The sequence below is a fragment of the Dasypus novemcinctus genome, chromosome 17, assembly GCF_030445035.2.
Source record: "Dasypus novemcinctus isolate mDasNov1 chromosome 17, mDasNov1.1.hap2, whole genome shotgun sequence".
Taxonomy (NCBI): Eukaryota; Metazoa; Chordata; class Mammalia; order Cingulata; family Dasypodidae; genus Dasypus; species Dasypus novemcinctus.
This window is the reverse complement of record NC_080689.1, coordinates 2,196,136-2,223,777: the sequence shown is the minus strand read 5'-3', so window position 1 is coordinate 2,223,777 and position 27,642 is coordinate 2,196,136. Positions and strand designations below refer to the sequence as shown.

Sequence of the window (27,642 nt, the reverse complement as noted above, 5' to 3'; positions counted from 1 at the left end):
CAGCCCAGGAGAGCGCCGCCCGGGGATGCCTAACGGCCAACATGGGCGGACGGGGGCCGGGCCACAGGGCAAGGCCGGCCTCGTGAGCGCGGGCTCCAGACAGACGTGGCCCCCTCCCCTGGGGCCTGTCGACAGACCCGGGGGGAGCCCAGTGAACAACAGACATGGCCAGAGACTGGGCGTGTGGGGCGAAACGAGGCCGGGCTGGCGTCCCCTCCCGGGCGGGCCACAGCAAGGCCACTGGCCGCCCCCCAGGGCCCGAGCCTGCCCATCTGTGAGCAGCACCTACGTTTAGAAAGTGCTCCTGGCTCCTGGTGCTTTTGGGGTAGGTGGGGGATCCCAGTTTAAATTACTTGGAGAAGGTATAAACATGTGCAAAACCCACCAGGCTGCACACTTAGGCAGATGTACTTCTGTGCTTTCTGTCTCAAAAAAAGTTTAAAAAAAGTCCAAATACTGTGGTCAACACCCACGTGGCAAATCCTCAGCTTAAACCAAACATCAGCACAGCCTGGCCCCCGCGTCGCTAGAGACTCGCGTCGACGGTACAGCGCTCGCCCCGTGGCGGATTTTCACTGCGGCTTTAGAGGGGAGAAGGGCCAAGGGCTGCCTGCCTCCACCCTGCAGTCACAAAGCTTCTAGAACCATCTGAGGGAAGCGGGGCTGGTGGTCCTCCGCTTGCAGAGGCCGAGGCGCTGCGATTCGGGGTGAGGGGGCCCGGGGCCAAGGGCGTTGTCCCCAGTGTCACCGGTGAGAAGCGGGGCCTGGGCCGCGCCCCTGCCAGGGCCTGCAGCTGCCCCGTAACCTGTGGCCCGGAGCAGCGGGGGAGCCGCGCTCCTCCTGGGAGCCCCTCGCTGGCGCCGAGACCCACCTTCTGAAGTGGCCGTCCGGCTTCCAGAGCCCGCCTTCCTGCCTCACTTTCATGTACGTGCCGAAGAGCATGCAGTGGACGGTCGCGGCCACGCCAAAGTAGTCGACCTGGGAAGGACGGAGGCGTGTGCGCACACCCAGCCCCAGCTCAGGTGGCGAGCCGAAAGCCACGGGACTTCAGCGAGGGGTGTGGGGCCCCCGTGGCCACGGCCTGCTGACCACCGCCTGGGCTCAGGCCTCCCTCTCGCTCTGCTCTCCAGGGCCTCACTGTGACGAGGTCATGGCGGACGGCACCCGCCCCCCCTCTCCACCCACTTCACGAGGTCCAAGATGTCGTGGAGGCGCCGCCGCACTAGAGATAACTGCCCCCCAGTGTTTCCCCTCACCCCCAGGCTCCTGACGGCCACACCTCACCTGGAACCTTCCCTTTATCCCAATTAGCATCTCGCTGCTGGTCCCCTAATAACCTAGTTTGTTGAAACTACTGCTAGTCATCTAGCTTATTTGCTATTTCTTTTTGAGCTTGCTCTTGGTGTGATTAGTTCAAGTGACATCTAAGATTTCTATATTGAAAATGCTGAACGTGCTGGGGCGAAGGCCGAGCTCCTGGGGTTTATGCTAGAAGCCTCCTTTGGGTTAACGACCCGCTTTTCACGCCTTTTGGAGCTGGTGGTGCCACCTGTCAGCCACAGCGACCGCCTCGCCTGGGCGCAGGCTCAGCTCTGCCACCCAGGAAGCCACACGCTGGTGTGATCCCGGCTAGCTAGGCTGGCCCCCGTGGGTGTGGCGGGTTCCTAGGATTTCCTGGTAAGGAAACCTCTGGTGATTAATAGGAAAGGGCAGCCCCTCTGGAGGCGTTTCCTGCCCCCTGGGCCACGCGTTCCACCCTTCAGCTACGGGTCAAAACTCCGCTCAAAGTAACTTGGTCCCCACGTGCCGTAAAGGAAGGCGCTTCCAAAGTGAGCGCCTCCCTCCTCCTCACCTGGTAGCTCCACGGCCTCTTACTGAGCATCTCGACACACTGGAAGCCGGAGGTCTCGCACTTGGCCGTGAACATGGTTCCCGGTGGGAAAAGCTTCATGTCTATGCCCTGACCCAGGTCGATCAGGGCCAGGCCGGCAGCTAAATCATCATCGGCATCGTCCTGTTCCAAAAACCTGCATGGGACACAGACAGGCGCAGCTGCGTGAGCGCGGGGAGCCGGGGCGGGGCGGGGCGGGGCGGGGGTCCCGCGCGACACTCGCCTGCTGCCGAGGATGAAGTTGTCGGGCTTGATGTCCCCGTGGATGATCTCGCAGCCGTGCAGCTGCTGGACCATGTGCAGCATCCTGGCGGCAAAGGCCATGACCAGCGCCTGCGGCATCACCTTCTCGGGGGTGTTTTTATAGAGGTTGATGGCGTTCTGCAAACAGTGGAGAGCGGGGCCTTGCTGACTGCGCAGGTGAATGAGATTTCTAGCCAAGAGCTTTGCCCCTTCCCACCCCAACCGAAGCTCCAACCACAAACCAAAGATGCACTAGAAATTCACGCTCACATCCCGGAAGCGAGGACCGTACCAACAGCGTGCCGTAGCTGAAGAGTTCTCCTACTAGCACGCTGCCGTTCTGGAACAGGTGGGCGGAGTAGAGCTGGATGAACATGGGCCGTGCGCTGGGCTGCAGCCTCTCCATCAGCTGCGTTCCAATGTAGAATTCCCAGGGGTTGGCGGGCTTCTGGACCTGCAAACCAGGGACGTGACATTCTGGAAGGTGACAGAAAGAAAGCAACCCAGCCCAACTACAGACATGGGGTAGAAACCAATGCCTGCCCAGAGCTGGAGCTGCCAGGGTCCTGGGCCCTTGTAGGACTGAGTGGTTTCTCACCTGACCCTAGACCAAATGAAAATACCACTGTCATAAAAAGGAAGACCAAATGGAAGGTCTAAAATGCATTTCTACACTGTACAAAAAACCCATTTACCTTCAGAACAATTTTCTGTTTCCCCTTGGAGCCACTCGCCTCTTCGTGGGTAGTGGCCTCGTAGACTTGGGCAAAGGCCCCTTCTCCCAGAAGGTGATCCACGCAGACCAGCAGCGAGCCTTGGGGACAGACAAGTCAGAACGACAAAAGGCTCAAAATATTGCGGGCGTCAGCAAAATCAAGTGGCGCGGAGCTGCGCTGGTGCCTAGCCGCTCCATCCACGAGGTGCCGGCTCCCCGGGAGACACCTCTCCAGCCTGCACGCGCGTGGAGGCGCACCCGCCACAAAGCCGCCACAAAGCCGCCCCGAGCCAAACTGCCGCCGCGCACGGCCCTGCCGGAAGCCCGTGTTCTCAGTGCCGTGGGGTGAGAGCAAAGCCCGGCGACGCCAGCGCCCAGCTAAACGCTCTCACTTCTAGCACACTGTGTCTTTTAGATGAGTTTTGACTTGCAGCCACACCCTTTCCTCTGCGGTCACTCTCGCGCCACCAGGCACGCCTCTCACGGCGGCGGAGCGCCTGGGCACGCTGCTGTTGGCTCAGTTCCGTCGCGCTGCCCCCGCCACGAGATCCCAGGGCGCACTACACTTCCCCCGGGCCTCCACGCCTCCTCGGGCCGCGACTCTCCTTGAGGTGGGACTGCCTGCTCTTCCTGTGGTTACGCGGGGCGGGGCAAGACTACAGAGGTGTGAAGCTACAAGATTAAAAAAATTTTTTTTGAAAAGAACCCTATGTTCAAAAACCAGATACTAAAACCCAGTATGTGGGAAGCCCTGCCCGATTAGCACCCCCACCCTGTGCCCACTCCTGGGGTCACCCTTTCTATTCGTTTTCAACGTCCGTCCAGAGTTCTCTGGAAATATTATAAAGTAGGAATATTTATTATCATTCTCCTTGTTTAGAAAATAAAAAGTAGCATCTAATACACACTGTCTGCCTTTTTCAGTTAACAGTATGTTTGGTGCCCCCCCTTGAGATTTTTTTTTATTACAACACCTGGGTACCTCCCTATTTGTTTTTTAAAGATGTATTTCTCTCCCCCGCCCCGCCCCGCCCCGGTTGTCTGTTCTGTCTATTGGCTGCGTCTTCTTTGTCCGCTTCTGTTGTTGTCAGTGGCACAGGAATCTGTTTCTTTTCATTGCGTCATCTTGCTGTGTCAGCTCTCCATGTGCGCGGCACCATTCCTGGGCAGGCTGCACTTTCTTTTGCGCTGGGCGGCTCTCCTTACGGGGCGCACTCCTTGCGCGTGGGGCTCCCCTACGCGGGGGACACCCTTGCATGGCACGGCACTCCTTGCGCGCATCAGCACTGCGCATGGGCCAGCTCCACACGGGTCAAGGAGGCCCGGGGTTTGAACCGCGGACCTCCCATGTGCTAGGCGGACGCCCTCACCACTGGGCCAAGCCCGCCGCCCCCTATTATTAACACGTGGTGTGAGTGTGCGTATTTGCTACAATTCAGAAGGAACGTTTTCCTAACTGCTGCATCACCTGTTGTTCATGTTACCCCTGGGGTGCACTCGGGCCAGCACGGGGAGCCTCTCCTTCGCTACCAGGGCCTGTGTGTCGCGGAAGCAGCACACCCTAATTATGCATTATGCTCTCGACACACACCCCAGTTGATTCCTGCATTTTTTGCTTTTGTTTGTGCCCATGTCATTTTGAATGAATGTAAGTATACCTGCAGGAAATTCTTCAAAGTGGGATGGCTCTTAGATGTTTTTAATTTTCAAAAATACTGGCAAATTGCCCTTCTGACAGCAAGCACAACCTTCCAGTCGTGGTTTAGCAAAATGTTCTCAGCTTCACACTACAGCTGCGCGTCTATGGGAATGGGGAGCGGGGAAGGCAGGAACCAACACGCACGCGTCGCCACTAACTTCCCAGGGGGAACAAGACTTCAGAGCCACTTTACCTAGAATTCTTACCCAGCTGAAATTCCGCCTTGGGCTTGATGGCTGGAAGTTTACATTGCCACTCAAAAGTGTTTCGATAGGAGCTCACTGGCTTAGAAAGCCCGGACAGAAGTCTCTGAATCAACTTGTCATCCCACGGGTTCTCAACGATGACGTCTTAAAGGAATGGAAACAAAAAGTTAAAATGAATTCAGTCCCCAAGAAATTATAGATAAAGCCAGTGGAGACATTCTTACCTAAACTTTCCAAAGCATTAGCCTTTAAGGGGCATTGATTTGAGTAATCACCATTTTCCAAAGTCCAAACTGGTAGTTTTGCAGCTGGCTGTTTGCAGTGTTAGCCCTACAGTGTGAAGCACCGCGACCGGGAGCCTGGGCTGGGAGGGGCTGGACGGGGCCCACCACTGTCCCTCCACTCTGCGGCCCCCTGAAGAACGGCCTGTACCAGTTTCTGGTACGGCCACAGGTGGCTACGATGGTGGTCGCTGCTCGTGCTCACAGGTGTGTCGTCTGGTCGCCCTGTCGCTTCCACAAACAGTCTGCCCTGGGTACCTGTGCGGCCTCTGATCGCTAAGATCGGCTCTGGCCCGTGAAAGGGCACCTGTGTGTGACACGCGTATGTATGCAGCCTGTGCTCTGTGAGCGCTGCCAAAACCAACTACCAAAAATAGAGGCAGCAAAAAGGCCCCACAATAAATAATGTTAATAATGAATTCTGACTGAGGAAGAAGGGTTCGCTCCCCTTTAGGACGTCATGAAGTCGTCCTAGGGGCCATTATCCGAGGTGCAGCTGACCCGGATTCTGTGCGAAGACTCCTGGGTGCGGGAGCCGGGGTTGGCCCGGCCAGCCTGGAAACCACCCTGCAGGGCTGTTTCTGTGTGTGGGAATCCCGTAGCCCCGAGCCTCAGCTTGCTGTTCTGTAAAATGGACTAACAGTACTGGATGCCTGCACAGAGAAGGCCTCAAGGTCTCCTTCTCTCCTCCAACAGGGGTGTCTTGATACCACCTAAGCCAGGGCGCCTTGGCCTTTCTGTTCCACGGACCCCACTGCCAGGCGGGTGAAAACCCTGGGCCTCTTACTAAGCCCACGCTGTACTACCTACTACGTAGTATTGTTTAGTGAACATGTTGCACTCGTACCGACACCCCCCAAGGAGAACGCTGTTCTTGAATTTCAGTCCAAGCCCAGGGCCCCTGGTTAGGAGCCCCTATCCTAACACGAGTGACAGGTGGCATCGCCCTGCCGTGTGCGCCTCCCAGTGGCACCCCAGCTGGCGTGCTGAGCTGCTCTCGCCGGCAGGTCTCCCCCTGCCCTTCCGCGGGGCACAGTGAAGGTGCAGCATCAGCTCGTACCTGGGGTGGCGGCTTCTCCGGCCGGTTCCTCTGCGAGCCCGGGCCTGGCCCCCGGGGGGTCCTGCGCCACGGCATGGTGGGCGTCTGTGAGCTGACAGGCCTCGGTGCCCTGCTCGGCTGCTCCTCGCCGGCCACCTGCCGCGGGCGGGCGCAGGGGCTGGGGCGCGGCAGCTGCCTCTGGGGGCAGCGCTTGTTCCGGGCTCTTTCCCTGGATTGGGCTGATGAGTGAAGGGAGGGAGAAGCAGGAAACCACCAGGTTAGGAGGCCACTGGGGCGACCACACTGAAGTCCCATAACGGTTTCCTTTTCATTCTAGGAACGACATAGTTAAACATTGCCTCACAGAACGAGGGTTGATTAAAGCACCTTCACTGAACAAACGTGCAAATACAGTTTGCACAGTATGAACACAAAATCAAAGACGTGGTACATATTAGCTAAGTAGGTGAGGGGAAGCACTGGCAATTCTTCGGTGGGAGATGCTGGGAGGAATGGCTTTATTTCCCCAAACTATCACACTGTAATTGAGGCTGAATATTTTCCATTCCACAAAGGCTTGTTTTATAGCAGAGAGACAAACCAAAAACGTGACCCACCGTCACACCCGCTGGTATGTTTCCATATACACATGCACATAGTTTTCACACAAATGGAATTTAAACATGCAATTTCATATGTTGCTCTTTTCACTTCTTGCCCCAAACATTTTTCCTATCTCAAATGCTCTTTAGTGAACTTTTTATTTTGGAATTTTAGATTTAAAGAAACGTTGCAAAGGTCGCAGAGCAGCTGCACAAGCCCCCATCTGGCTCATGTCCCATGACAGTGGTCACTGGTCCCAACTAACAGACAGCATGCCATGCAGTACTAGGTAAGCTGCACCTGTGCCTGGGGTTCGCCTGCTCCCTGCTCAGGCCCCGCACTGCATCTCGTGACCCGCCTCCTCAGGCTCACCTGGACCTCTCAGGTTCCTGAGACCTGGAGGGCCTTGTGGAGCTGGGCGCTAGCGGGCAGACCACCCTGTATTCGGTCTCTCTGCGGTGCCCTTCTCGTGGCTCACGTCGGGACTGTGAGGTCAGCATGACTTATCCCTGAAATGGGTGCAGCTGGCCAGGCAGTACACGTGCTTACAGCCAGCCAGGTAGTACAGGTGCAGCCAGTCAGGTAGTATATGTCCTTACAGCCGGCCAGGTGGTATGGGTGCTTTCAGCCAGTCAGGTAGTACAGGTGCAGATGGCCAGGTGGTACGGGTGCAGCTGACCAGACGTATGATGGGTGCTTTCAGCCAGCCAGGTGGTACAGGTGCTTATAGCCAGCCAGGTGGTATGGGTCCAGCTGGACAGGTGGTACAGGTGTAGCTGGCCAGGCTCCTCTACTGTGCACCCCAAATGCTAAAGACTGTGCACCCTTCAGTCCGATGGATGCACACTAGCACAGAACAAGTCCATGGTTCTTAGATATTGAAAACGTGTCCAGTGTTACATTTTACAAACCCAGATGTTAGGGTACCCAGACACACCGAGAAGGTCGTTTCCAAACCCAGGCACGTGGCAACCAGCAAGGCAAGTGCCGATGACCGTAGGGGCGTGAGTGAGTAAGAAAGCCCCTTCCCCTTCCTTGAGCATTTAAATTTTGGCTAACTTCATACTCTTTTTCTCTAAAAACCTGAAAAGGTAGACGGTCACTCTGTGATGGTCACCATTGCTTCGGTGAAGGGTCCCTAGCCTGGGAGAAATGGACGCCCCCGGGAAGCCAGGCGGTGTCCGGCTGCTGGATGGCGCCGCGGGGACCCTGGGAGCTAAGGCGGTGGCTGTTCAGAGCTGCCGACTCCTGAGAGCTGGGGGTCCGCTGGGAGGCCCTTGCACCCGCCCTCTGGTGTTTCCTTGCAGCTGAACTGGTGGCTCTTTGGGTCGTGGGCCAGCGGTCTTCCCTGCCACTCTCAGGCCAAGTGTGTCCTGCGGCTCTGAGGGTTCAGATGAGCATGGGGGATGGGGGAGGGGGGAGGGGCACTGCCCACGGGTGCCATTTAAAGGCGGAATTCATTTAATTTGCATTAACTTTACTATTAGTGAGTTAGTCATTTTCTATATGCAATCATGTTATTTTGTCCTTTGTTAATATATTCTGTTCACTCATTTATTTACTAGGATCTTTGTTCAGATAATAATACTTTCAGTAAGTGTTTTTTTTTTGGCTTTGTTTTTCAACTGCTAACAAGAGGAAGTACTGCAGAGTGGTGAAATCAGAGAAATACGGGTTCAAATGCCAGGTCTGCAGCTTAGGAACTGCACGACCTCAGGTTGCTTTCTTAGCCCTCTGAGACCTGGTCTCCTCGTCTGTAACGAGAGAAGATGAGTTCCCACGAGTGAGGTTACTGTGAGGATTAACTAAAGGACCTAGAGTCTGAAAAGCACAAGTGCTGGGCCGAGACTAAACAAATGCTCAAAACAGCCACTCCTTTCGTTACCATTTACCAGCCTATCAAATACAGTGGGATTTTACTTCGGCAAAGCACCGGCTGACAGTAAACCTGCATTTTGCACTTAAACGTTTCTACCATCCTCCTTCTCTTGAAAGGAACACTGCTTTTCTCAGTTATGTGGGTACAAAGCAGCCACCTGTGCTCGCTCAGCTCTGCAGTCTTCGAGAGCCAGCCTCCTGGCTGTACGGGCACCTGCCTGGCTGTGGGTCTACTTCAGAAGTGAGCAGAGGTCACCAGAAAACGTGCCCCAGGCCTGAAGCCGTAAGGCTTAGCTTGAAGGTTGGAATTTGGAATTGAGTTGAGTTTAAACTAAAGCTGGAGGGAGATGGAGAGAAACCACCACACAAACCCTCACAATACCTGAACTTCCTGGGTTTTGAGGGCTCCCCTGTGTTTTCTTCACAGGAATCCAAAGCCACATGGGTGAGCAGTTTTGCTACCACATTTTCTGAAACAGAATTAGAAACAAACGTATTACAAACACACACACATGTTGATATGGTTACAAAGTCATGGACTCCCTTTTATATTTTCAATTTTCATACTTCAAAATAGTGCCCAAGGTAAAAAGTCTTTAAGATTTTTTAAAATAAGGGAAAAAATCACTAAGAAATCCTACTGTTAATATACATGGGCCTTTCATTTCATCTATTTGGCTCAATGGATAGAGCATCCACCCACCACATGGGAGGTCCAAAGTTCAAACCCGGGGCCTCCTGACCCATGTGGTGGAGCTGGCCCATGTGCAGTGCTGATGCGCGCAAGGAGTGCCCTGCCATGCAGGGGTGTCCCCCGCGTAGGGGAGCCCCATGCACAAGGAGTGCACCCCGCAAGGAGAGCCGCCCTGAGTGAAAAAAGCACAGCCCACCCAGGAGTGGTGCCACACACATGGAGAGCTGACGCAGCAAGATGACACAACAAAAAGACAGAGTCCCAGTGCTGCTGACAAGAGTGCAAGTGGACACAGAACACACAGCAAATGGACACAGAGAGCAGACAACTGGGGAAGGTAGCGGGGGAAGGGAGAGAAATAAATAAAAAATAAATCCTTAAAAAAAAAACAAAAACAAAAAACCTCTACTCTGTAACACCCTTCAAGAAAAGAGGGCCCCGAGAACCTAGTCCTCGTGGCACAGGATGACCAGCGCCGGCAGGGAGAGGCACCAAGGCACTGTGGACGAGGACCCGCCACCCCACCCGAGGACTTGAGCCTAAGGGGCGGCGTGCTCCTGGAGGGCGGAGGGTTTTGAGTCCTTAAGCCTCACATGCTCCATCATCAAGCATGTAGCTCACTGAACGCGTCTAGGTTTAAATCCTAGACGGGCTGAAATAGAGGACACGCTTCTACCGCTGGGGCTGGCACTCTACACAGCCGAGCGTTACGTTGCCTCAGGTTCAATCAGACGGTGCCTCGCTGAACGCACGCTGCTACTTTCCAGTGCTAGAACATTAGCTCCGTTCATTGAGCTGAAGTGGCAAACACTCTAAGAACAGCCGATACTGACTTTTTGAAAGATTCTTGACTGATTAACCTAGTTTTTCCCTAGTGGAAAATTTTTTTGTTCAAGTGTCAAGCTTGTGATGGAACTTGACAACTGTTCAAGCTCCTTTAAAATTCTGAAAAGATATAGATTAGGTTAGTATTCTAAGAAATAGTCTTAGTGAAACATTTTTAGATCTATCGGCTCTGAATCCACATCAAAATATGCTTCCATCCAGGGAAGTGAAACTCGTGGGCAGCTCTTCCACTATTGCTCTGGTGAGATTGGCTAATAAATTAGTCGTCGTGGAGATGGCAAAGGAGCCTCAGATCTCCTGGGATCCCTCTTGCAGGGTGATACAGCTAACCATCAGCTGTGCTCAATGACAATGTCATATTCTAAGGGTTCAACTCACAAAGCTCTTTTATGAGGTGTCATGTTGGGGGTGAGGTAGAAATAAGGACTATTTGTGAGTTTAATCATTATTCTCTGAAGTCAGATCACTAAAAAAAAGGGAAATGTTGTTTTCTGAGTACAGTACTTGGCTACATCTCTACAGTAATAAAATTTGTAGACATATATCAAAGAATCAAACTGTTTGTTATATTAAATTAGAAAATATAGATTTCCATAATTTTTAGAACTCAAAAAATTTAATCTGTCTCTAAAGGCCACTTTTTTGTTTGTTGTAAAATAGAAAATATACACTATACCATTGGGTTGGACTTTGTATATTTACCTTTAAATGCTTCTATAGGATTTCCCCCTTGTTCAATTAATACTTATATTTGAAGTTATTAAATTGTTTAAATGCACAGACTTTAAGGTAGTATGCCAAAAGAAAAAATATATAGCTAACAATTCAATGAATGGATATTACATATCTTCATTACAGTTTTCAAACTTCCTATTTAGAATTTAAAACTATCGAGGGGAGCAGATGTAGCTCAGTGGTTGAGCATCTGCTTCCCAAGTATGAAGTCCTGGATTCAATCCCCAGTACCTCCTAAAAAGTAAACAAGCGAATGAAAAAATCAGCTCTCATAGGGGAGCGGACGTAGCTTAGCAGTTGAGCGCCTGCTTCCCATGTGTGAGGTCCCAGGTTCAATCCCCAGTACCTCCTAAAAACAAAACAAAACAAAACAAAACAGCAATAATATTGAAAGGATCACAGCTGGCAGCAGCAGACGCCGGGCAGCGTGGCGCACCTTGATCTTCTAGAGGTGCCGAGCCCGCCGGGGGCTGGTGGAACGGTGTCGACGCGAGCCGCGCGGCGGAGGTGAAATCCCCTGGGCCCTTGGGGCTGGGGGCCAGGGTTCTGTCGCAGCGGAGCCCCCAGACGGTGGCGTCATCCCAGCACTCCTCTGGGTGAGGCGCTTCCTACAAGAGAGAAGAACCGTGGAAACCGCCATTTCCTGGTCCCCCGTGAAGTCTTACACGTTGATGCTTTAAGATCTGAAAGAATGAAGAACTAAAAAGCCGCAGCTGCCACCCTGCCAGCACAGCTGGCCCCACGGCCTGTCCGGAACTGGGTGCTTTGCCTTTCACCCACACCGTGGAGGTCCACCTCGTGCAGAACCTTTTAACTTTTTCATGTATTTTTCTTGGAAAAAGTTTAGCTTTACAGAAGAGCTTGAGACGTGCAGAGCTCCACACAGCCGTCAGCCGCCTCTGCCGCGAGTGTCCTGGGGGCGCGGGGCGCGGCTGACGCTCTTCTGGCTCAGCTCTCCATCTCCCCGTGAACGTCTCTTCAGCCCAGGACTGGGCCGGGGCCCCGTGCTGCACGCGGTCACTCCCTTGGGCCCTTGAATCTGCAGCAGTTCCTGGACTTCCCTGCACTACCATGTGAGAAGAACGCTGGTCAGGAACTGGGGAATGTCCCCCGACGGGGCTGGGGTTGTAGATCTTTGGGGACAGGCGCGGTACCGGGCAGTCTCATCGCAGCGTATGAGGGGACACATGGCATCAGCGCGACGCGCTCCCGGCAAGGCCAGCCCGGCACCGTCCCGCTGGCGCCTGCCGGCTCTGCTCCTCTGGGGATAGCTTGAGGCTACGCGAACATCCTGAGCACGCCCGCGTCCTGCCTGCAGCACCACTGCTGGTGCGCCGCGGTGGCTTTGTCGTCACTCGTTCCTCCTGCACTTAATCTTTGGGTCTCTTCTTAAGGAACCAGGATCCTTTCTCCCTCGTCTCTGATGATCAACATGGATATATTTCCTGGGTCACAATTCAGTATTATTCTACTTATTTCGTTGTTCAAATGGTTCTGACTTTGGCGCTTGGCGCAGCCTATGGGGCACATTCCAATCATGTCTTTTTTCAGCACTTCCTCACTTTCCAGCACTGCAGGTGCTCCAGGTTCATCTTGGATTTGCCCTGCCCGTGCCCCAGTTCCTGCCATTTCTCCAAGAGCACAAAGGCCAAGCTTTAGGGCATGTGCAAACGACAGAACCACCCTTGCCAACGCCTTCGGTTGCCCACAGAAGGCCGTGCGTGGTTTTCACGTGACCGGCACTGCCTCACAGATGCCGGCACATTTCCAACCCTAGAGGAGAAACCGGCTGGTGGCTTCTGCGGGTGGACACAGGGACAGGGCAGTCGGCTCGTGCAAGGCCAGGACGCGGGGGAGGGTGCTGGGTGTTGGGTCCAGGCGCGTGGGGGTGGCGTTTAGTAATGCTCCGAGTAAGTGGCCGGCACATCTGAGATGCAGCCCGTCGACTGGGGCACCTTTAAGAAAGGGTCAAAGAGCCCAGCAGGAGGACGAGGGCCGGAATCCCCACTGCAAGGAAAGTGCAAGCGCGGCTCCTCGTGAGAGCGGACGAAGGCGCGGCTCCAGCGGAACTGGGGCTTTGAACCGAGACGCCCACGAGGTGTGACCTGCAGGGTGTGGGCAGGAGCTGGAGGCGGGCTGGACGCCACGGCCACCAACTCGAATGCCAGGGGCGGTGGGCGCGCTCAGGAGGGCCTGCCGAGGCCGGCTCACTGGGCCTCGGTCCGCGAACGATGCGCAGGGCTCCTCGCTCTTGGAGGGTGAGGGGCGGGTCCAATCCGTTTTGTCTCCTCACCTGCCAGCGTCTGGCAGCTTGGCTGACTGCCTGAAAGAAGCACACTCTCTAGGAAGGACTGTGTTTTTCGCACCGCTATGTGTTCATCGCCTCCCCTGATTGTCCCCATCGTAGGAGAAACGAGGAAGAGGTGTCCTCTGTTCCCCGGGGCAGAGGGGTCCTCACTCACGTTTGGTTTTGGAGGGACTCTGCTCACAGAGCGCTCTCCGAAGGTCCTGGCTCCCGTGGGCTTATTTTTAGGAGGCTGCGGCAAGCTAAGGAAAGATTTGCAGAGTTACAGACAGCAAAGTCGGCTAAGAACAAACGCCCCCACGTAGCCCAGCTGATGAGTTAATAACTGTAGAAACCCTCGAGCTTGACAGCGGTTCTAACAAAACCGGGAGGAAGGCTGAATGACCTCGACCACCTGTAGACCAGTGATGGACTCGCCTGAGCGCGGGGGGAACAGACGCTTCCATCTCACTGCGCTCTAAGTTTTAGGAACAAAAGCGGCGAGGGCCACGGCCAGGAGAAGGCCGTGGATGTCTGACGGGCTTGTCTTTTGTTCGGAGTGCGTGGCCCACAGCGTGGCCCAGCTGTGGCTTCCTCCCTGCCACGCCCGATGCCGTTACCTGAGCTGACCTGCTCCCTCCTCGACTGACGCTGTTCAGTGACAGCTCCAGGCAGCAGCCCGCCCCAGAGCGGCTCTCCACCGTGCCCCCAGCCTGAGCCCTCGCTCGGCCTCACCGGGAGAAGCCGCTCCTTTCCTCCTTTCTCAGTCCCGCAAATATAGACTCCTGGCGAATCCAATCGTGTCTAATACTATTCAAATCCAGTTCTGATCATTTATAGCCACACAGCTTTCCTTCTTCAGCCTCAGGCATTTGCGCTGCGGGTCCCTGCTCCTGGAGTCTCTGCCTGCTGTGCAGAGCCCACTAGGACCCCGCGAGCCACACCCCAACATCCCCTCCCACCACCCCATCCCCTTGCAGCCCCAGGAGCACCTGTGGCATCCTTCTGTTACTATGGAAACGTGTTGTTTAAATGTACTTTTTCTTTACCCGTAATTTTCTTTGTTCCCATCTTCGAACACAGGAAAAGCAGATGACAAAGAAGAGATAATCTTATTGATTCCCCAAGCCCCGGAAGACTTTGCATTTTCTGCAATAGAGTAAAAAAATAGCATGGCGTTATTTTATGGGGAAAAACACTATCCTAGATGCTAAACCTCTATCGCAAACAGGAAGTGAATAGCAGCTTACAGAAAAGAACTGTTATCAGACTGTTCAAGTCCCAGGTAGCGAGAGAAATCGCTTCCCAGGGAGATGAGGCGATTGCCCCGGGTCCCAGGATTTAGCACTCAAGCCCCGGGCCCTGAGCTGCCACCGCCCGCTGCGGAGCCCCCCCCCCCCCCCCCGTGTCCCCGAAGCCCTGGGACTGTCACGTGCTCTCAAGCCCCTGGCCCCCAAAGCCCTGGGACTGTTATGTGCTCTCGGTGGTCTTGTTTCCGTTTCCTCGCCTCTGGCTTTGCCTCTCAAGTCCTCCCCCGTCTGACCGGCCCTCCTGCCTGCTCGGCCGGAACCTCCCGACTCCGGTCGGGGCTGCCGCCGCCCCGGCTCCCTGCCCGGCCACGCTCCACCGGGACAGGCTCAAGCCCAACCCCAGGCATCACCTTCCAGGCCGTGCGCCCCACGGAGACCTCGTCCTTCTCTAACGTTTCCTACCGTTGTTCTTAAGAGACAACCAAGCCCTGAGCACACGCGGAGGGCTTGCTGGCCACTGCCTTGGCCTCACTTCTCCCGTTTTCCCTGCCCGGGCACGACGGGCCAGCCCAGGGCAGGGCCGCGCCTGGAGCAGCCCTCGCCGTCTCCTGGCAACCTCCCACCATGCGGCCCCTCAGAGCATCGGACACGGGTGTTACTTTGGAACTGGGCTTCGAAGGCGTCTTCGTTCTGGTCTAGCGATGACCACGGGTCTCCGTCGTCCGAGACGTCGGGCAGCGTGGGCGCCTGGAACATGTCCATGATGAGGCCTAGAGGACAGAGCAGTGACGGCTGCTGCCGGGCCGCCTCAGCGCGTGGCGGGGGCTCGCGCGCAAGCCGACGCTTTACCCAGCGCTTCCTTCGTGTGCACGGTGGGCGACGGCTGCACTCTGGAAGGCGTTGCCTGGACCGCTCCCAGCGACGTGTTTGGAGTTGTATGAAAAGAGCTTGTGCTCACAAGCTTATGTGTTTCACACACTAGGGAAAGAATGGGGACAAGACAACCTTGGGGAAACCAGGATACTTTAGAAGGCACAGAATAAGCAGCTTCTTACAGCTAAACAAACGCCAGTAGCTACTGCCAAGGACGGGCTTCCCGTGCCTTCTCGCCTTTCGTCTGGTGTTCTCCAGGTGGCGGAGGGGGAGCTCCCTCCAGACAGGCCCTGGAGCCGCAGGGGAGCGGCTTGCCCTAGGCCCCCCCGCCGCCCCGCCCGAGTCACTCGCCCACCAGCACTGGCTGGTCCTGAGCGGCCCCCTCCCCTGGGCTGACGCGCAGACCATGGCGCAGCCTGCAAGCGCGGCCCTGCCCCCTCAGCCCTTGACTCCCCGCTGGCACTCGACGTCTTCCCACGACAGCCATGCCCCTCGATCTGCCCACATGCCGCCTTCCCTGAAGTTTCAGGCCCTCCCCACCGTGAGCCTTCCCCTGCCCTCCTCTCGTTCCTGACCACGTCCCCGGGCGGGAGAAGGGCGCCTGCTCCCAGCGCACCCAGCACGCCAAGGCCGAAGGAACTGTCATGGTGGCACAGGAAGGGCAGGTGACAGCCAGGCCGCGGGTCCCAGCTAATCTAGAAAGCGTTCCTCTGTGCAAAGTAGGCGACAGAGCAGCACCTGACAGTGAACGGTGAGCACCTCTCCTCCCGCACAAGCAGAGAGGACTCGTTTTAGATTAACTTGCTGAGAAATCTAACAAGGTTTTCACAAACTACGCTTGTAAAGGATTCTACATTAGGCAACACAACTCCAGGTGAAGTCTACCTCCATCGGAGAAGCTGCGGCGCTTCTACAGCCTCCGCCGCGCCAAGAGGGAGAGTGACGCCCAGGCCCACTAACGCCTGAAACCTTAGACAGCTGGGAGGTGTCGGTTCCAAATCTAGGAAGACCAGACATTACCTTCTTTCACCTCTTCTCCGTGCTGTGGCTTGAATTCATGACTTTTATTCACATTTCTGGAAAACTCTTGAGACACACTAAAGAATAAAAATGCTTGCTGTAATGGTTTTATTAGTTCTGAAGGAATAAGAGTTAAATACATTAGTCAACAATTACAGGCCTGTTAAAATGCTTTAGGATTACAGTCCAAGCAAAACGTTCTTTTTTCTTTCAGTTCCTCTTGAGGAAAAGAATCCTACGGGCAAAGGCCGGGCACTAAGCGCTGACTGCGCCGACGCCGCGGCCGCCACCTCTAGCGCGAGCCTGCGCAGGGCGGGCCTCTCTCCTCCCACCTGGCTTCCCAGCCTCGGGGGCCTGGGCCGCGTGCTCCCGAGGGCCAGGAGCCACAGCGTGTCCTTCTCCACACTTCGCTCGCAGCGGCTATCTGGGGAGACGCTTGCCCAGCGGGCTCCTCCGTCCAGCCCTGGAGACGCCTCAGCGAGCTCAGCCAGGGCGGGAGTGAAGGAGATGATGCCGCAGGCCTACTGGCTGGCAGTCCCCATGGCGCTCAGAGCCAGAGCGAGGGCCCTCCCGCCCGACGCTGTGCACGCCTCGGTGACAGAGAGGTTGCGCTTCAGAGCAGGGGGACCTTTAGTTCAAAAATCTAAGAAAAAACGTGTGAAGTGCAGAAAAAGCGGCATGGACTAAATGCGTCTGGTAGATGTGGGGTCACTGCTTCCGTTCGAGGTTTTCCAACGTGCCACCTCAAGGCCATGCTGACGCCGAGGGCACGTCCACACGTGCTCTGGAGGCTGCGGATCACCCCTCCCTCCGGGGCCCCCACTCACCTGTCATCCTTTCTGGCCACTGCAGACACGGGGCCTGCCCCTGGCTGGACTGCACACGGAGCAGGACCCGCTGCCCTGCAGTCGGCGGCTGGGGGCGCCAAGGCAGCGGTGACAGCGTTTGCCGCGGGAAGAGTGGCTGGAGGCGCCTCTCTGGCCATCCCCTCCATGTCCCCTGAGGGCTGTGGGTTCATGGCTAGAGGCACCGGTCCTTCAGGCTGCTGCTGGGAGCCTGTACGAGGTCCCGTACGCGCTGGAGTAGCCTTTCATGCGGAGTGAACAAACAAAAACAAAGCTTGAGGCCCAGAGGGTCACCAGCCAGGTACTACAGCTTTGCCAAAACGAACCATCTCAGCAGAGCCCCCCCCAACCCCGGGTCCAGAAAGGAAGAGTGAACCGACGAGACCCTCCTCCACGGGACATGCTCGTGCCTCCTGGACCACAACTGAACTGGCAGCTCTTACTTACTTACTGATTACAGCTTTACCGTTTTTCTCCTTAATTCCAGGAAAAGACCAACAAAATCAATCTTGTGAAATCCTCACAAAGGTCCTCTCCGCAAACAAACCTATGGTAGCCCTTCCTTCAACAGCCAGGAAATGGGAGCTAAACAGCAGCAACGCGGCCCCAGGGACGGCTCCCACCGGGAAGGACACGGACCCTAACTGTAGACCGCTGCTGCTCCGCCTGCCCGAGCTGCTCTGCCTGCCTGAGCTGCTCCGCCTGCCCGAGCTGGGACTCATTCCATAGGCTGATGTCATGAAATCAAAAGTCAGAAGGCTAAGAGCCTCACCATGTAACAGTATTCTTACAAACTGTTAAGAAATACACCAGATCTTGAGGGCAAGAATAGTTATCTCAAAGACAAATGGACAAATTATAAGAAGTTCATCCTCAGTTGACATAAAAAAAAAAGTTTTAAATGACCTATACCATTTTCTCACCTACCAACTTCGTAAAAATTAAAAATTATAATAAAGGTCCAAATAAGATAAGTTAATAAACTAGAAAACATCCAAGCAATGGATTACATAGTATTATAAATCATATTTTAAAATAATAGTAAAAACTGTAATTGTGAGCATTTTCCTAAGTGAAAAAGGAGTCTGTTCCTTATAATTTCTCAATTGCCTTTCAAAAGGACGTGGGAGGCCAAAGATTGAAGGAAGAGGAAAGAACTGTGTGTGTGAAAGAGAGGAAATTGCCACAACAAAATATTAAAACAAGTCTCAATAAGTTTAAAAGGAGTGAAGTTATATAGCATATGTTTTCTGACAATGGAACTAAATTAAAAATGAAAACCAATAAAAAGATATAGGAAAGCACCAAATATTTGAAGTCAAACTTTTAAATAATCCATGCGTCAAAGAAAAACTCACAAAGAAAATTAGAAAATATTTCAAGCTGAATGATAAAAAAAATACAACAAGGGAAGCGGACTTGGCCCAGTGGTTAGGGTGTCCATCTACCACATGGGAGGTCCGTGGTTCAAACCCCGGGCCTCCTTGACCCGTGTGGAGCTGGTCCATGTGCAGTGCTGATGCGCGCAAGGAGTGCTGTGCCACGCAGGGGTGTCCCCCGCGTAGGGGAGCCCCACGCGCAAGGAGTGCACCCTGTAAGGAGAGCCGCCCAGCGCGAAAGAAAGTGCAGCCTGCCCAGGAATGGTGCCGCACACACGGAGAGCTGACACAACAAGATGACGCAACAAAAAGAAACACAGATTCCCATGCCGCTGACGACAACAGAAGTGGACAAAGAAGACGCAGCAAGTAGACACAGAGAACAGACAACCAGGGTGGGGGGTAAGGGGAGATAAATAAATAAATCTTAAAAACAAAACAAAACAAAACAAAAGTGGGATACAATCAAAGCAGTGTTTGACAGAAATATATTGCTTTAAACGCCTACATTACAAAGAAGAAAATCAGGGACCTGGGATTCTAAGAAGCTAAAAAAACAAAAACAAAAAAGACAAAAAGCCACTAAATATAAGAAAAAATGCCCAACTTAATTTGTAAATATTTAGGACAGCAAAGTCTATGCAAAAAACTGGCACCTCTCTCTGTTCAGCCCTGATGTGAGTGTAAAGTAGTAATATTTTTTGGGGTAGAATGACTGTGATAGGTGCACACAATTCAAAGGCAGCGATTCAGTGTCTTTGTATTTTTTTTAGAGAAATGTACACAAGAAAGAATGTACGAGAATGCCCACAGCAGCACGGCTGGCGGCCGTTCCACGTGGTGCACCCCCTTCTATAAGGAATCACAAAAGGCTGCGCGGCTTGCAGAACGAGAGGACATTTCGCCATAATGGTGAATGAGCTGCAAAATGTATTAAGAGGAAAGGGCAGAAAAATAAATCTTCCTTAAGAAACCTCCAATTACATTCAAATTCATGGGTGCTCATTCACAATAAAAATTTGGGAAATAAAAACTATTGACAGTAGTGACCAATGAAGGAACATCCACTTTCAAATCTATATATACAGATACACATATATGCGTACATACATATATTTTGTTCAAATTTATAACCATCGTATAGTCATATATTTTCATAATTTTCAAAATACATAAGAAAATAAGGTGTTCTATTATCTTCATGATATCCTATATCATAGATAGACATATAGTATGTGAAAGTCTAAGCAACCATTATATGTTTAAATTATTTTATTCCCAATTTCCTCCATTAACTAAGAATTTTAAGGAAACATATGTAACTCTACCACATTTACCATCTCTCCCCTCTTCCAACATAAAACAATGGCAAGCAGAATATATATCTACATGACAAATTAACAAAGTTATTCTATTTAATTACTTATTATATACATGGTAATTGCGAAAAAATTAGAAATATACTAATCATAAATATGTAAACATATCAACATATGTAAACATATATGAATGTATGCATACATATACACATTAACATACCACGCATTCTGTTCTGTAATTTTTCTCATTCTATATTTTGAACATTTTTCTATGCCAAATTATTTTAAAAGTTCTGAAAGTTAATAGCTAAATCAGCATCAGAATTAACTCTAAAACTAGGGCACAGACAGGGTCAGCAAAAAGCACAGGTATACCTCTGAACTTTCCGGGAAAGTGGGCAGATTCTCATGGGATGTCTCCACCACTTGATGCAGCTTCTTATGAAGTTCATCCATTTTTTGTTTTAATAACTGTTCTTCAAAAGCATTTGCTTCTTTTCTTTTCATGTAATGTATGTCTTCATTTACTTTAGGAGAAATAAAAATGGTTTACATGTAAAGGTTAAATTCAGGTCATCAGAGGCATGCCTATAAAATGAGTTAGGTTATTTTTTTGATGGCAATTTTTTTATTAGTCTTTTCCATGTTTATTAGGTTAGACCTGAACTTGTATTTCAATTTAATTATAATTTTTACCCTCAGTATGATTACTTTCAAGTTCAGGGTATGTAAGTTACAAAAAATTTACATGACCAAAAAATGATATTCGCTAATAGCACAGTATAAAACTAAATACATCTTGAGAAACAATCAGGACTGCAAATTGCTTGACCATGGAACCGTTTTAAAGGCTGAAAATCTCTGGGCACTTTCTGAGCAAGTGTGAGGTGAGTGCGCCGTGGCAGTACTTCCAGGTCAGCAGCGCCCAGAGGCCCTGCCACGCACAGGCCAGGTCGGCCCGCGGCACGCCGTGCGGCACGCAGCGGGCTCTGCGGGGTTAACTGGCTGCTGTTCCAGTTGCGGGGGGACTGGCCCGAGCCAGGAACAGGAGGGAAAGGCCTGCAGAGCGGCCGGGTCCAAGCAGCCCGGAGGTCGGCGCCAAGGCCGTCTAAGGCCTGCGGCCACCAGCAAGGGGTCAGGCGGTCCTCCCCGCAGGATCCCATCCTGGAAGCCAGCGCTGGCCCCTTCACAGGACAAAGGGTGGACCCGGAGGCTGGAACTGCCGAGCACACAGCTCAGGCTCCCACAGGCAGGGCCCACTGCTCTGAGAGCTCAGGCAGGGTGGTGCGGTCAGAGCGCTGTGGGCCTGAAACACGACTGCCGGGCTGGCATGGACACAGACACCCGACTTCTGAAAGGAAGCGCTGAGCTTTGCTGCAGGTTCTTTCAGCACTGTCAATTATCTGATTAAAAATGTAATTACTGGAAGATGAGGACGGCGTCAAGTGGCCTAAGAGTAACTCAATCATAAACTGTAAGTACCCCACTGCTCGTGCCTTCTCCGTTGTGTGTACTTCAGGGCTCTGAGTTCTTCAAAGGAGAATTCCGACTCTCCACGAATAAGCTTCTCCTTACAATACATGACAACCTGCTGAACGCCAGCCTTGGCTGCCGACGGCTGTGCAGAACACGCCGATTTGGAAATCAGGACCACTCTTTGCTCCCTGCAAGGGGAAACACGCAGTGTCAACAGTGCCCTCCAGTACTGACAGGGAAACAAAGCAATAGGTTAACGCACTGGTGGTACTTGCCTACTTGACTCTTTATCACAAGCTGAAGGAATTGTTCCAGAAAGTTCTGAACCCTAAAAAGACAAGGAAGACAAACCCTAAATGAAACTTCACAAATGAGCACGAAAACCCTTGGGGAACAGGGCTCCCTCGGCATGACTACATTTATACCTGTTCTCTGAAATTGTAACAAAGCTGAAGCTTTAGTTTGCATTATGAACCTTATGGTAATGTTTGCAACCAAAGCGCTCAATGAAAAAAGCACTTTAAAACAATCCCTGCTTGGTAGGGGAAGGGCGCCCACTCCGTCCACCTGAAGTCCAGGAACTGGCCACCGCGGCGCGCTGTTACAGGGCTAATACCCCGATAGCTCCCCGTAAAAGCACTGATTTCCCTGCTGCTGCCACTCCACCATTCGCAGGGCCCAGGCTGCCTTCACTTACTCTCAAAAATCGACTCAACACCTAACACGCCGCGCGCTATGCCAGGACTGGGGAGGATGGCTGCCAGCGAGGCCCGTCCGCTAAGACCCTGGGCCAGCAGCAGCAACAGGGCATGGGCGGCCGCGGCCCGGGCAGGCTCTGCAGGGCAGTTCGCGGCCTCCATCAGTCAGAAGTGCAAACTGTCCCTCACGCGCGTGTGCTCCAGCCACGAAACCCACATGAGGGTCGGAGATGGCGGCGTGTCCTGGGCTGCACCTTGGAGAGGGCACTGGCTCTGGAAGGGACGGGCTGAGCGTCCCTCCATGTCGATAAAACGTCAGGCAGGAAAAGGGCTCAATGGGGCAAGAGCGCGGGCACAGGGGAAGGCAGGCCAGCAGGGCGCAGACGGGAGACCCGTGACGGTGCTGCTGTCCTGGCGAGCGCCTCCACCAGCTCCAGGGTGGAGTCCAACGGGCCAGCCCGAGGTCTGCGGAGCGTGACAAGGTAAAACCACACAGCCTGGCCCTGAAGAGTGGCCTGGAAACCTCAGCCTTGTGGGCGAGATCCAAGGCTGCGCTGGCCTCAAGGGGGAGCAGCAGGACGGGGGTGCTGGTAGGAGTGGCTGGAGGGGGCCGTGGAACCCAGTGCAAGAGGGCTCCGGCCAGGCCACGCAAGTTTAAAATCAGTGTCTAAAGCGAGCAGGCCCAGAGAGCCACATGGAGCAGGCGGCTGGCATGGAGGAGACCATGGGAGTCAAGGTGGAAGAAATGGGGCACCAAAGGGTGTAGAACTAGCCAGGACAGGGGTCTTGACACCCCAGGCTCCCCGCCGCCTGCCAGCGTCACGTCATCGTTACCTGATTCTTGGAAACACAGGCTGAGCCATTTCCTGGCTTTGATTTCGATGTTATCATTTGGTTTAAAATTTGAGCATCATGCAGAGGTTCTAGGGTTCTGGCTGTGGGGCATAAGAGGATAAGGGAAAAATAAGGTAAAATCACAGTAATTAAAACCATTACATGTAAGACATGTCTCATGATCTTTCAACAAGTACATAAGAAATAAACAACTCATTTACACTGCCTTAGAAAAGGTAACAAAGACCATATTTTTAGATAAGAGAAGTACTGTGCAGTTTTCTGATTAACTTAAAATATCCAAGGAAGCACCTGAAAGAAATGTAAAACCCAACTAATTATTTCAACATGTTCAATGCTGTCTGCTGAAATGTGATCTTTATTTGTTAAAAATAAAAAAAGGCATTTTTAAAAAGTTACGTTTAACACGTTTGATTTGATTTGATTCGATTCAGAACACATGGACTCCAGAGTTAAGTACTGTCTTCTGGTTTGAGCAAATTTTATTTATCTTCTTAATCATAAAAAAGTCAAATCACGACGTTTTTCTCACGGTTTGCTTTTTTCAAGTGCTCAGATGGAGTCTGTTCTCCCGGCCTCTTTAGAGGGCCGTATTAAAGGGTACAGCCCCCGTTTCCTAGGACAGCACGCTCTGATACGTAACCAGCCCTGGGTGGATCCCTGAGAAGGGACTCTTACCTTGTGCTGGCGAATGAGTCTCAGCAACGCGCGTCTGAAATAACCTGGAAGAGAGCAGCACTGGTCTCAGAGACGGTCAAGCTCAGCGGGACTAGGAAAGGGCGGCGTTTAGGTGGGCTCCAGGTGTGACAGCTTATGAAGACGACAGGGGTGGAAGCTGAATTTTAGGGCTGCTGCAGCCTGGGAGTAGCTTTGCCCCGTGTGGGTGCCCTGGCTGGGAAGGGATGCCAGCACCTCCCTGACTCACGTCCCAGCTGCTCTCTGTGCCCTGAGTCTGCAGACGTTACAGAGAGGGTGTCTCGACTGCTTGCAGGCGTTTTATGCACCTGGACATGATGAATATGATACATGGGAGAAAAAGGTGAAAGTACGACACTTAGAAGCCACTTCCCAGGGCAGGCAGACGCTTGCTGGCCTCTGGGGGAACTTCTCCAAGACACCCTCGGGCGCCCCACGCCGATGCTGGGGGAGGCCGCCAGGGCACACGGGGGTGTGTGGCCCCGCGCCGTGGGTGCGCCTCGTTTGGCTCTTTCATGCCAACAAACCACCAGTAAAAGAAGCTTCTACCAGACAGGGAAAGTCATTGGATACTGGCTGAAATGAGGTGATATTAGGGAATGATTGCTAATTTTCTAAGATGGGTTAATGGCACCGAGGTTCTGCAGGAAATAACCTTTTAGAGATGTTTGCAGAAGTATTTGGGTTAAATATTTTGCTGTCTTGGATTTGCTTTAAATTCTTTAGCACAGAAAAAATATCAAAGCAAAATGTTAATAATTAAAAGTCAGAGTAATAGGTAAACAGAAGATCATTATCTTAATTTTTCTTTTTTTGTGTGTATGTTTGAAAATCCTTATTTTAAAACTTTAAAAAAGCACGAGCACTGTAGCAAAACTGAAAGAAAAGGAAAAAAAAAGAGATAAAATGCCAGCAAGGGGTGTTACCCAAGCAATTTTATATAACCAAATTGGAGATACCGGTTTTATCGCAGCCACAGCAGGATTTCTCCAGATGAGCAGGCTCATATATTGCTAGTGAAAATGACACCAAAAAATGGTGTACCTGAGTAGGTAATGGGTCAGGTGTACCAAAGCCCCAACACCCTCCTGACACCCCTCCAGGGGTCTCTCAGTTCTAAGAGTCTGTCGGAAGAGACTAGATATAAACAGGAAATGGATTAGAAAATCTTTTATGATAAAGAAAAAAGACCTTGGTACAGAATTGTATATGCAGGTAAAGCTTGCTCGCAATCTTGTAGCAAGCTGAGAAAAAAGGCCTACTGACATGCCAAGAGGCTTTGCCTCTATAGTGTTCAGTATTTTCAACACTTCCTAAATGAGGTATTTAGCCACGGAAAAAGTGAAAAATTATGAAAAATTAATTATTCTTTAAGATACTCATCATGCTGCTCTTCATAAAAATCAAAATGTTGGAAAGAACTGAAACGTCCAATAAGAGAAGAGTTAAATTATGGGGTTCACTGCCATGGCAGATGGCCCTTCTTTGGAGCTGGTGTTTCTGCATGATGGAATTGGACTCAGAGGGGATCTCTTTTCACAAGACTTGCATGCTACTTTACTGGAATTGTAGTTGGTGTTGGGGTTTAAGATATATTTAGGGGATTTGAATCTCTGGACTGACAATATGATAGCCAGGCCCAGAGCCTCAACAGACTTCAGCTTCTACACTCTGATTTATTGGACTTACCCCACTCAGCTAACATAGAGTTGCAGAAGGTCAACCACCACACCATGGAGCCTAGAGTGTCTACAACTGAAAGCAGGAGGAGTGCATCCAGTATCCATGTGGAATCTAAGCCCCCACTTGACATAGATGCGCAATGGACACAACCAATCCAATGTCCACAGAGAAAATGTGGAATGGGTGTGGGAAGGGTAGCCATGGTGGCTGCTGGGTTTGGGGAATGGGAGGAAGAGATGCGATGTGGAGGCGTTTTCGGGACGAGGAGTTGTCCTGGGTGGTGCTTCACGGACAATTACGGGACATTGTAGATCCCCCCAGGGCCCACTGGATGGAACGTGGGACAGTGTGGGCTATGATGTGGACCATTGACTATGGGGTGCAGTGATGTTCAGAGATGAACTTACCAGGTGCAATGGATGTGTCATGATGATGGGAGAGAGTGTTGCTGTGGGGGGAGCGGGGGGGGGTGGGGGCGGTGGGGTTGAATGGGATCTCATATTTTTTGAATGTAATTTTTAAAAATAAATAAATAATTAAAAAAAAATTATGGTACAACTTGGCGACAGATTTCACAACCACTTACCAGCAGTTCACAATTTCTTAAGAGGAGTATAAAACTCAGTATCTAGAAGTAGACATGCAGTATGATTTCCTCTTAAAATACACCAACACACAGACACACATACAGGAAAAGGAAAAATACGTGAAGGAATGCCCCAGAATGGTAGAAGGAGTTTCCGTTTCTCTCCGGTTTCCACGAGTTTCTTCAGGAGCAAACCCCCACGTCAACCGGGAGCCCCCGCGAGTGTCCCGGAACTACCTGTACTGCTGCTGCAGGAGCTCTCTCGGTTCCGCCTGGTTCCGAAGCCCCCTCCGGAAGACGGCGCTGGCGTGCTGCAGCTGCCCCTGGCCTTCCAGATGGCCGGCCCAGGCCACGTAAAGAGGCGACGACAGGATCCCCACCCCGTGGTTGTACAGAAACTCAAAAAACTGAAGGCGGTCACTGTTGCACTCAGCCTGTAGGGACCCAGAGCAGGTTAAGTGGAGAGGCTCCGCTGCTCGGCCGGCCCTTGCGGGTCTTTGGGGAGGCACACGCGGCTCTGACAGCACCTTCAGGGCTAAGCGTGCTCCTCTCCTTGGCACGTGGTACCCCAAGAATCACCCGTACTGCGGCCCAAGAAAGCAGGTTCTACAGTGACAGACCAGTGTGGACGAGTTCTTCTGCTGTCTTTACCTGGGCTCGCTCAAGGTCTCCAGGTGCCTGCTCGTGTTCTGTTTCAGGGAACAGGCCCGCATTTACCCTCTCTCTCCACTTGTGATTTTAGTGCTGGAGCTCAAGCCCCAAGCCCTATTTCCAGACAAAGAGTTCCAACCTTTTAAGTCTAGCCTGGGGCCGCCTTCTGTGCTTCCTGCCAATTTTAGTCTCTGAGAGTTAATGTTCTCTCGATGATACACAATGAATTTAATTTACTCCCAAAGCCCTCTCAGTGGCTGGGTGCCTGATCTTTCTCCACTAAATCACACTTCTCATGCACCAAATCCTCGTAATGTGATGGTCTCTACCTCGGCTTGTCATATTTAGACTTAATACAGAGATAAGGATGGTTTTTAAATTAAATCTCATCCTGCAATCTGGAAGCCAAATACATTCCCTTCTGGCCATACAGCTTTAAAAAATTTAGACTGGAAACACAAGGAACCAAAATAAAAGACAGTCTAAAATGACTCTAGGAAAGAAAAACAAAAGTACAACATGCTCATACATTGGAAAGCACACTTACAAATTGTAAACAATAATTGATGAATCTTGGATCATTGTGGTACATCTTCTTGTCTAAGAATTCCTTCATTAAGTGTTCTAATAAAGTTGTCAAATATTCTTTATTCCCAGGAAAATTCTCTTCTACCCACAGCATGTAACTAGAAAAATATGGAGAATGTCAATTTTCAAGGCATCAGATAATTTGTTAAGGGGATAAAAGTGAACTAAACGCTCACCTTTCCCATTCGCCAAGGGGGTCATCGCCCTTGTAGCTCCGCATATGGGCCTCGAACATTCTAGAAGAGAGAAAACATGCACAGGGGGATCAGTGAAGGTGCCAAGGAGCAAGGGTGCACTTGACCTATAGAGCATTTGTCATTTATATACTTAAACTGGACGTGTTAAATACTAACTCAAATGCTATATGAAATTAAAACACAACACTCAGGAGCAATCACTGTTCTTCCAGGAGAAGGGCCAAGGCAGGCCCCGGAAAGGCCTTTGAGGGTGCAGCTGGACGAGGTCCTCAGCTTGGTCCTCTCCTCTGCGGCCTCGCCAGTGGGGGAGGGGCCCAGGAGCAAGGCTGGGGCGAGCCTCAAGACCAGGGGACCAGACGGGGCTCCTGAGTCGGGCTTCCCTCGCCCGGGGAGGGGCCAACACGGCAGTGCC

General features: G+C 52.1%; 1 protein-coding gene across 2 annotated transcripts in view; it reads right to left on the bottom strand.

The window, feature by feature from the left end:
- BUB1 (BUB1 mitotic checkpoint serine/threonine kinase) overlaps positions 1-27,642 on the bottom strand; it is a 52,857-nt gene that overhangs the window by 632 nt on the left and 24,583 nt on the right. For both annotated transcript variants that reach the window (XM_071208703.1, XM_071208702.1), the window contains exons 2-24: positions 27,210-27,269; positions 26,993-27,131; positions 26,032-26,228; positions 23,508-23,551; positions 22,809-22,909; positions 21,552-21,604; positions 21,283-21,464; positions 20,176-20,327; positions 17,085-17,344; positions 16,258-16,334; positions 15,214-15,342; positions 15,024-15,134; positions 14,164-14,263; positions 13,293-13,377; positions 11,267-11,438; positions 8,938-9,025; positions 6,096-6,313; positions 4,755-4,898; positions 2,830-2,948; positions 2,427-2,588; positions 2,115-2,272; positions 1,853-2,027; positions 872-978 (exon numbers count right to left, since the gene is read on the bottom strand). In XM_071208703.1, coding sequence (XP_071064804.1) covers positions 872-978; positions 1,853-2,027; positions 2,115-2,272; positions 2,427-2,588; positions 2,830-2,948; positions 4,755-4,898; positions 6,096-6,313; positions 8,938-9,025; positions 11,267-11,438; positions 13,293-13,377; positions 14,164-14,263; positions 15,024-15,134; positions 15,214-15,342; positions 16,258-16,334; positions 17,085-17,344; positions 20,176-20,327; positions 21,283-21,464; positions 21,552-21,604; positions 22,809-22,909; positions 23,508-23,551; positions 26,032-26,228; positions 26,993-27,131; positions 27,210-27,268 — 3,032 coding nt within the window. In that variant the 5' untranslated portion in view covers position 27,269. The remainder of the gene's footprint in view (positions 1-871; positions 979-1,852; positions 2,028-2,114; positions 2,273-2,426; positions 2,589-2,829; positions 2,949-4,754; positions 4,899-6,095; positions 6,314-8,937; positions 9,026-11,266; positions 11,439-13,292; positions 13,378-14,163; positions 14,264-15,023; positions 15,135-15,213; positions 15,343-16,257; positions 16,335-17,084; positions 17,345-20,175; positions 20,328-21,282; positions 21,465-21,551; positions 21,605-22,808; positions 22,910-23,507; positions 23,552-26,031; positions 26,229-26,992; positions 27,132-27,209; positions 27,270-27,642) is intronic.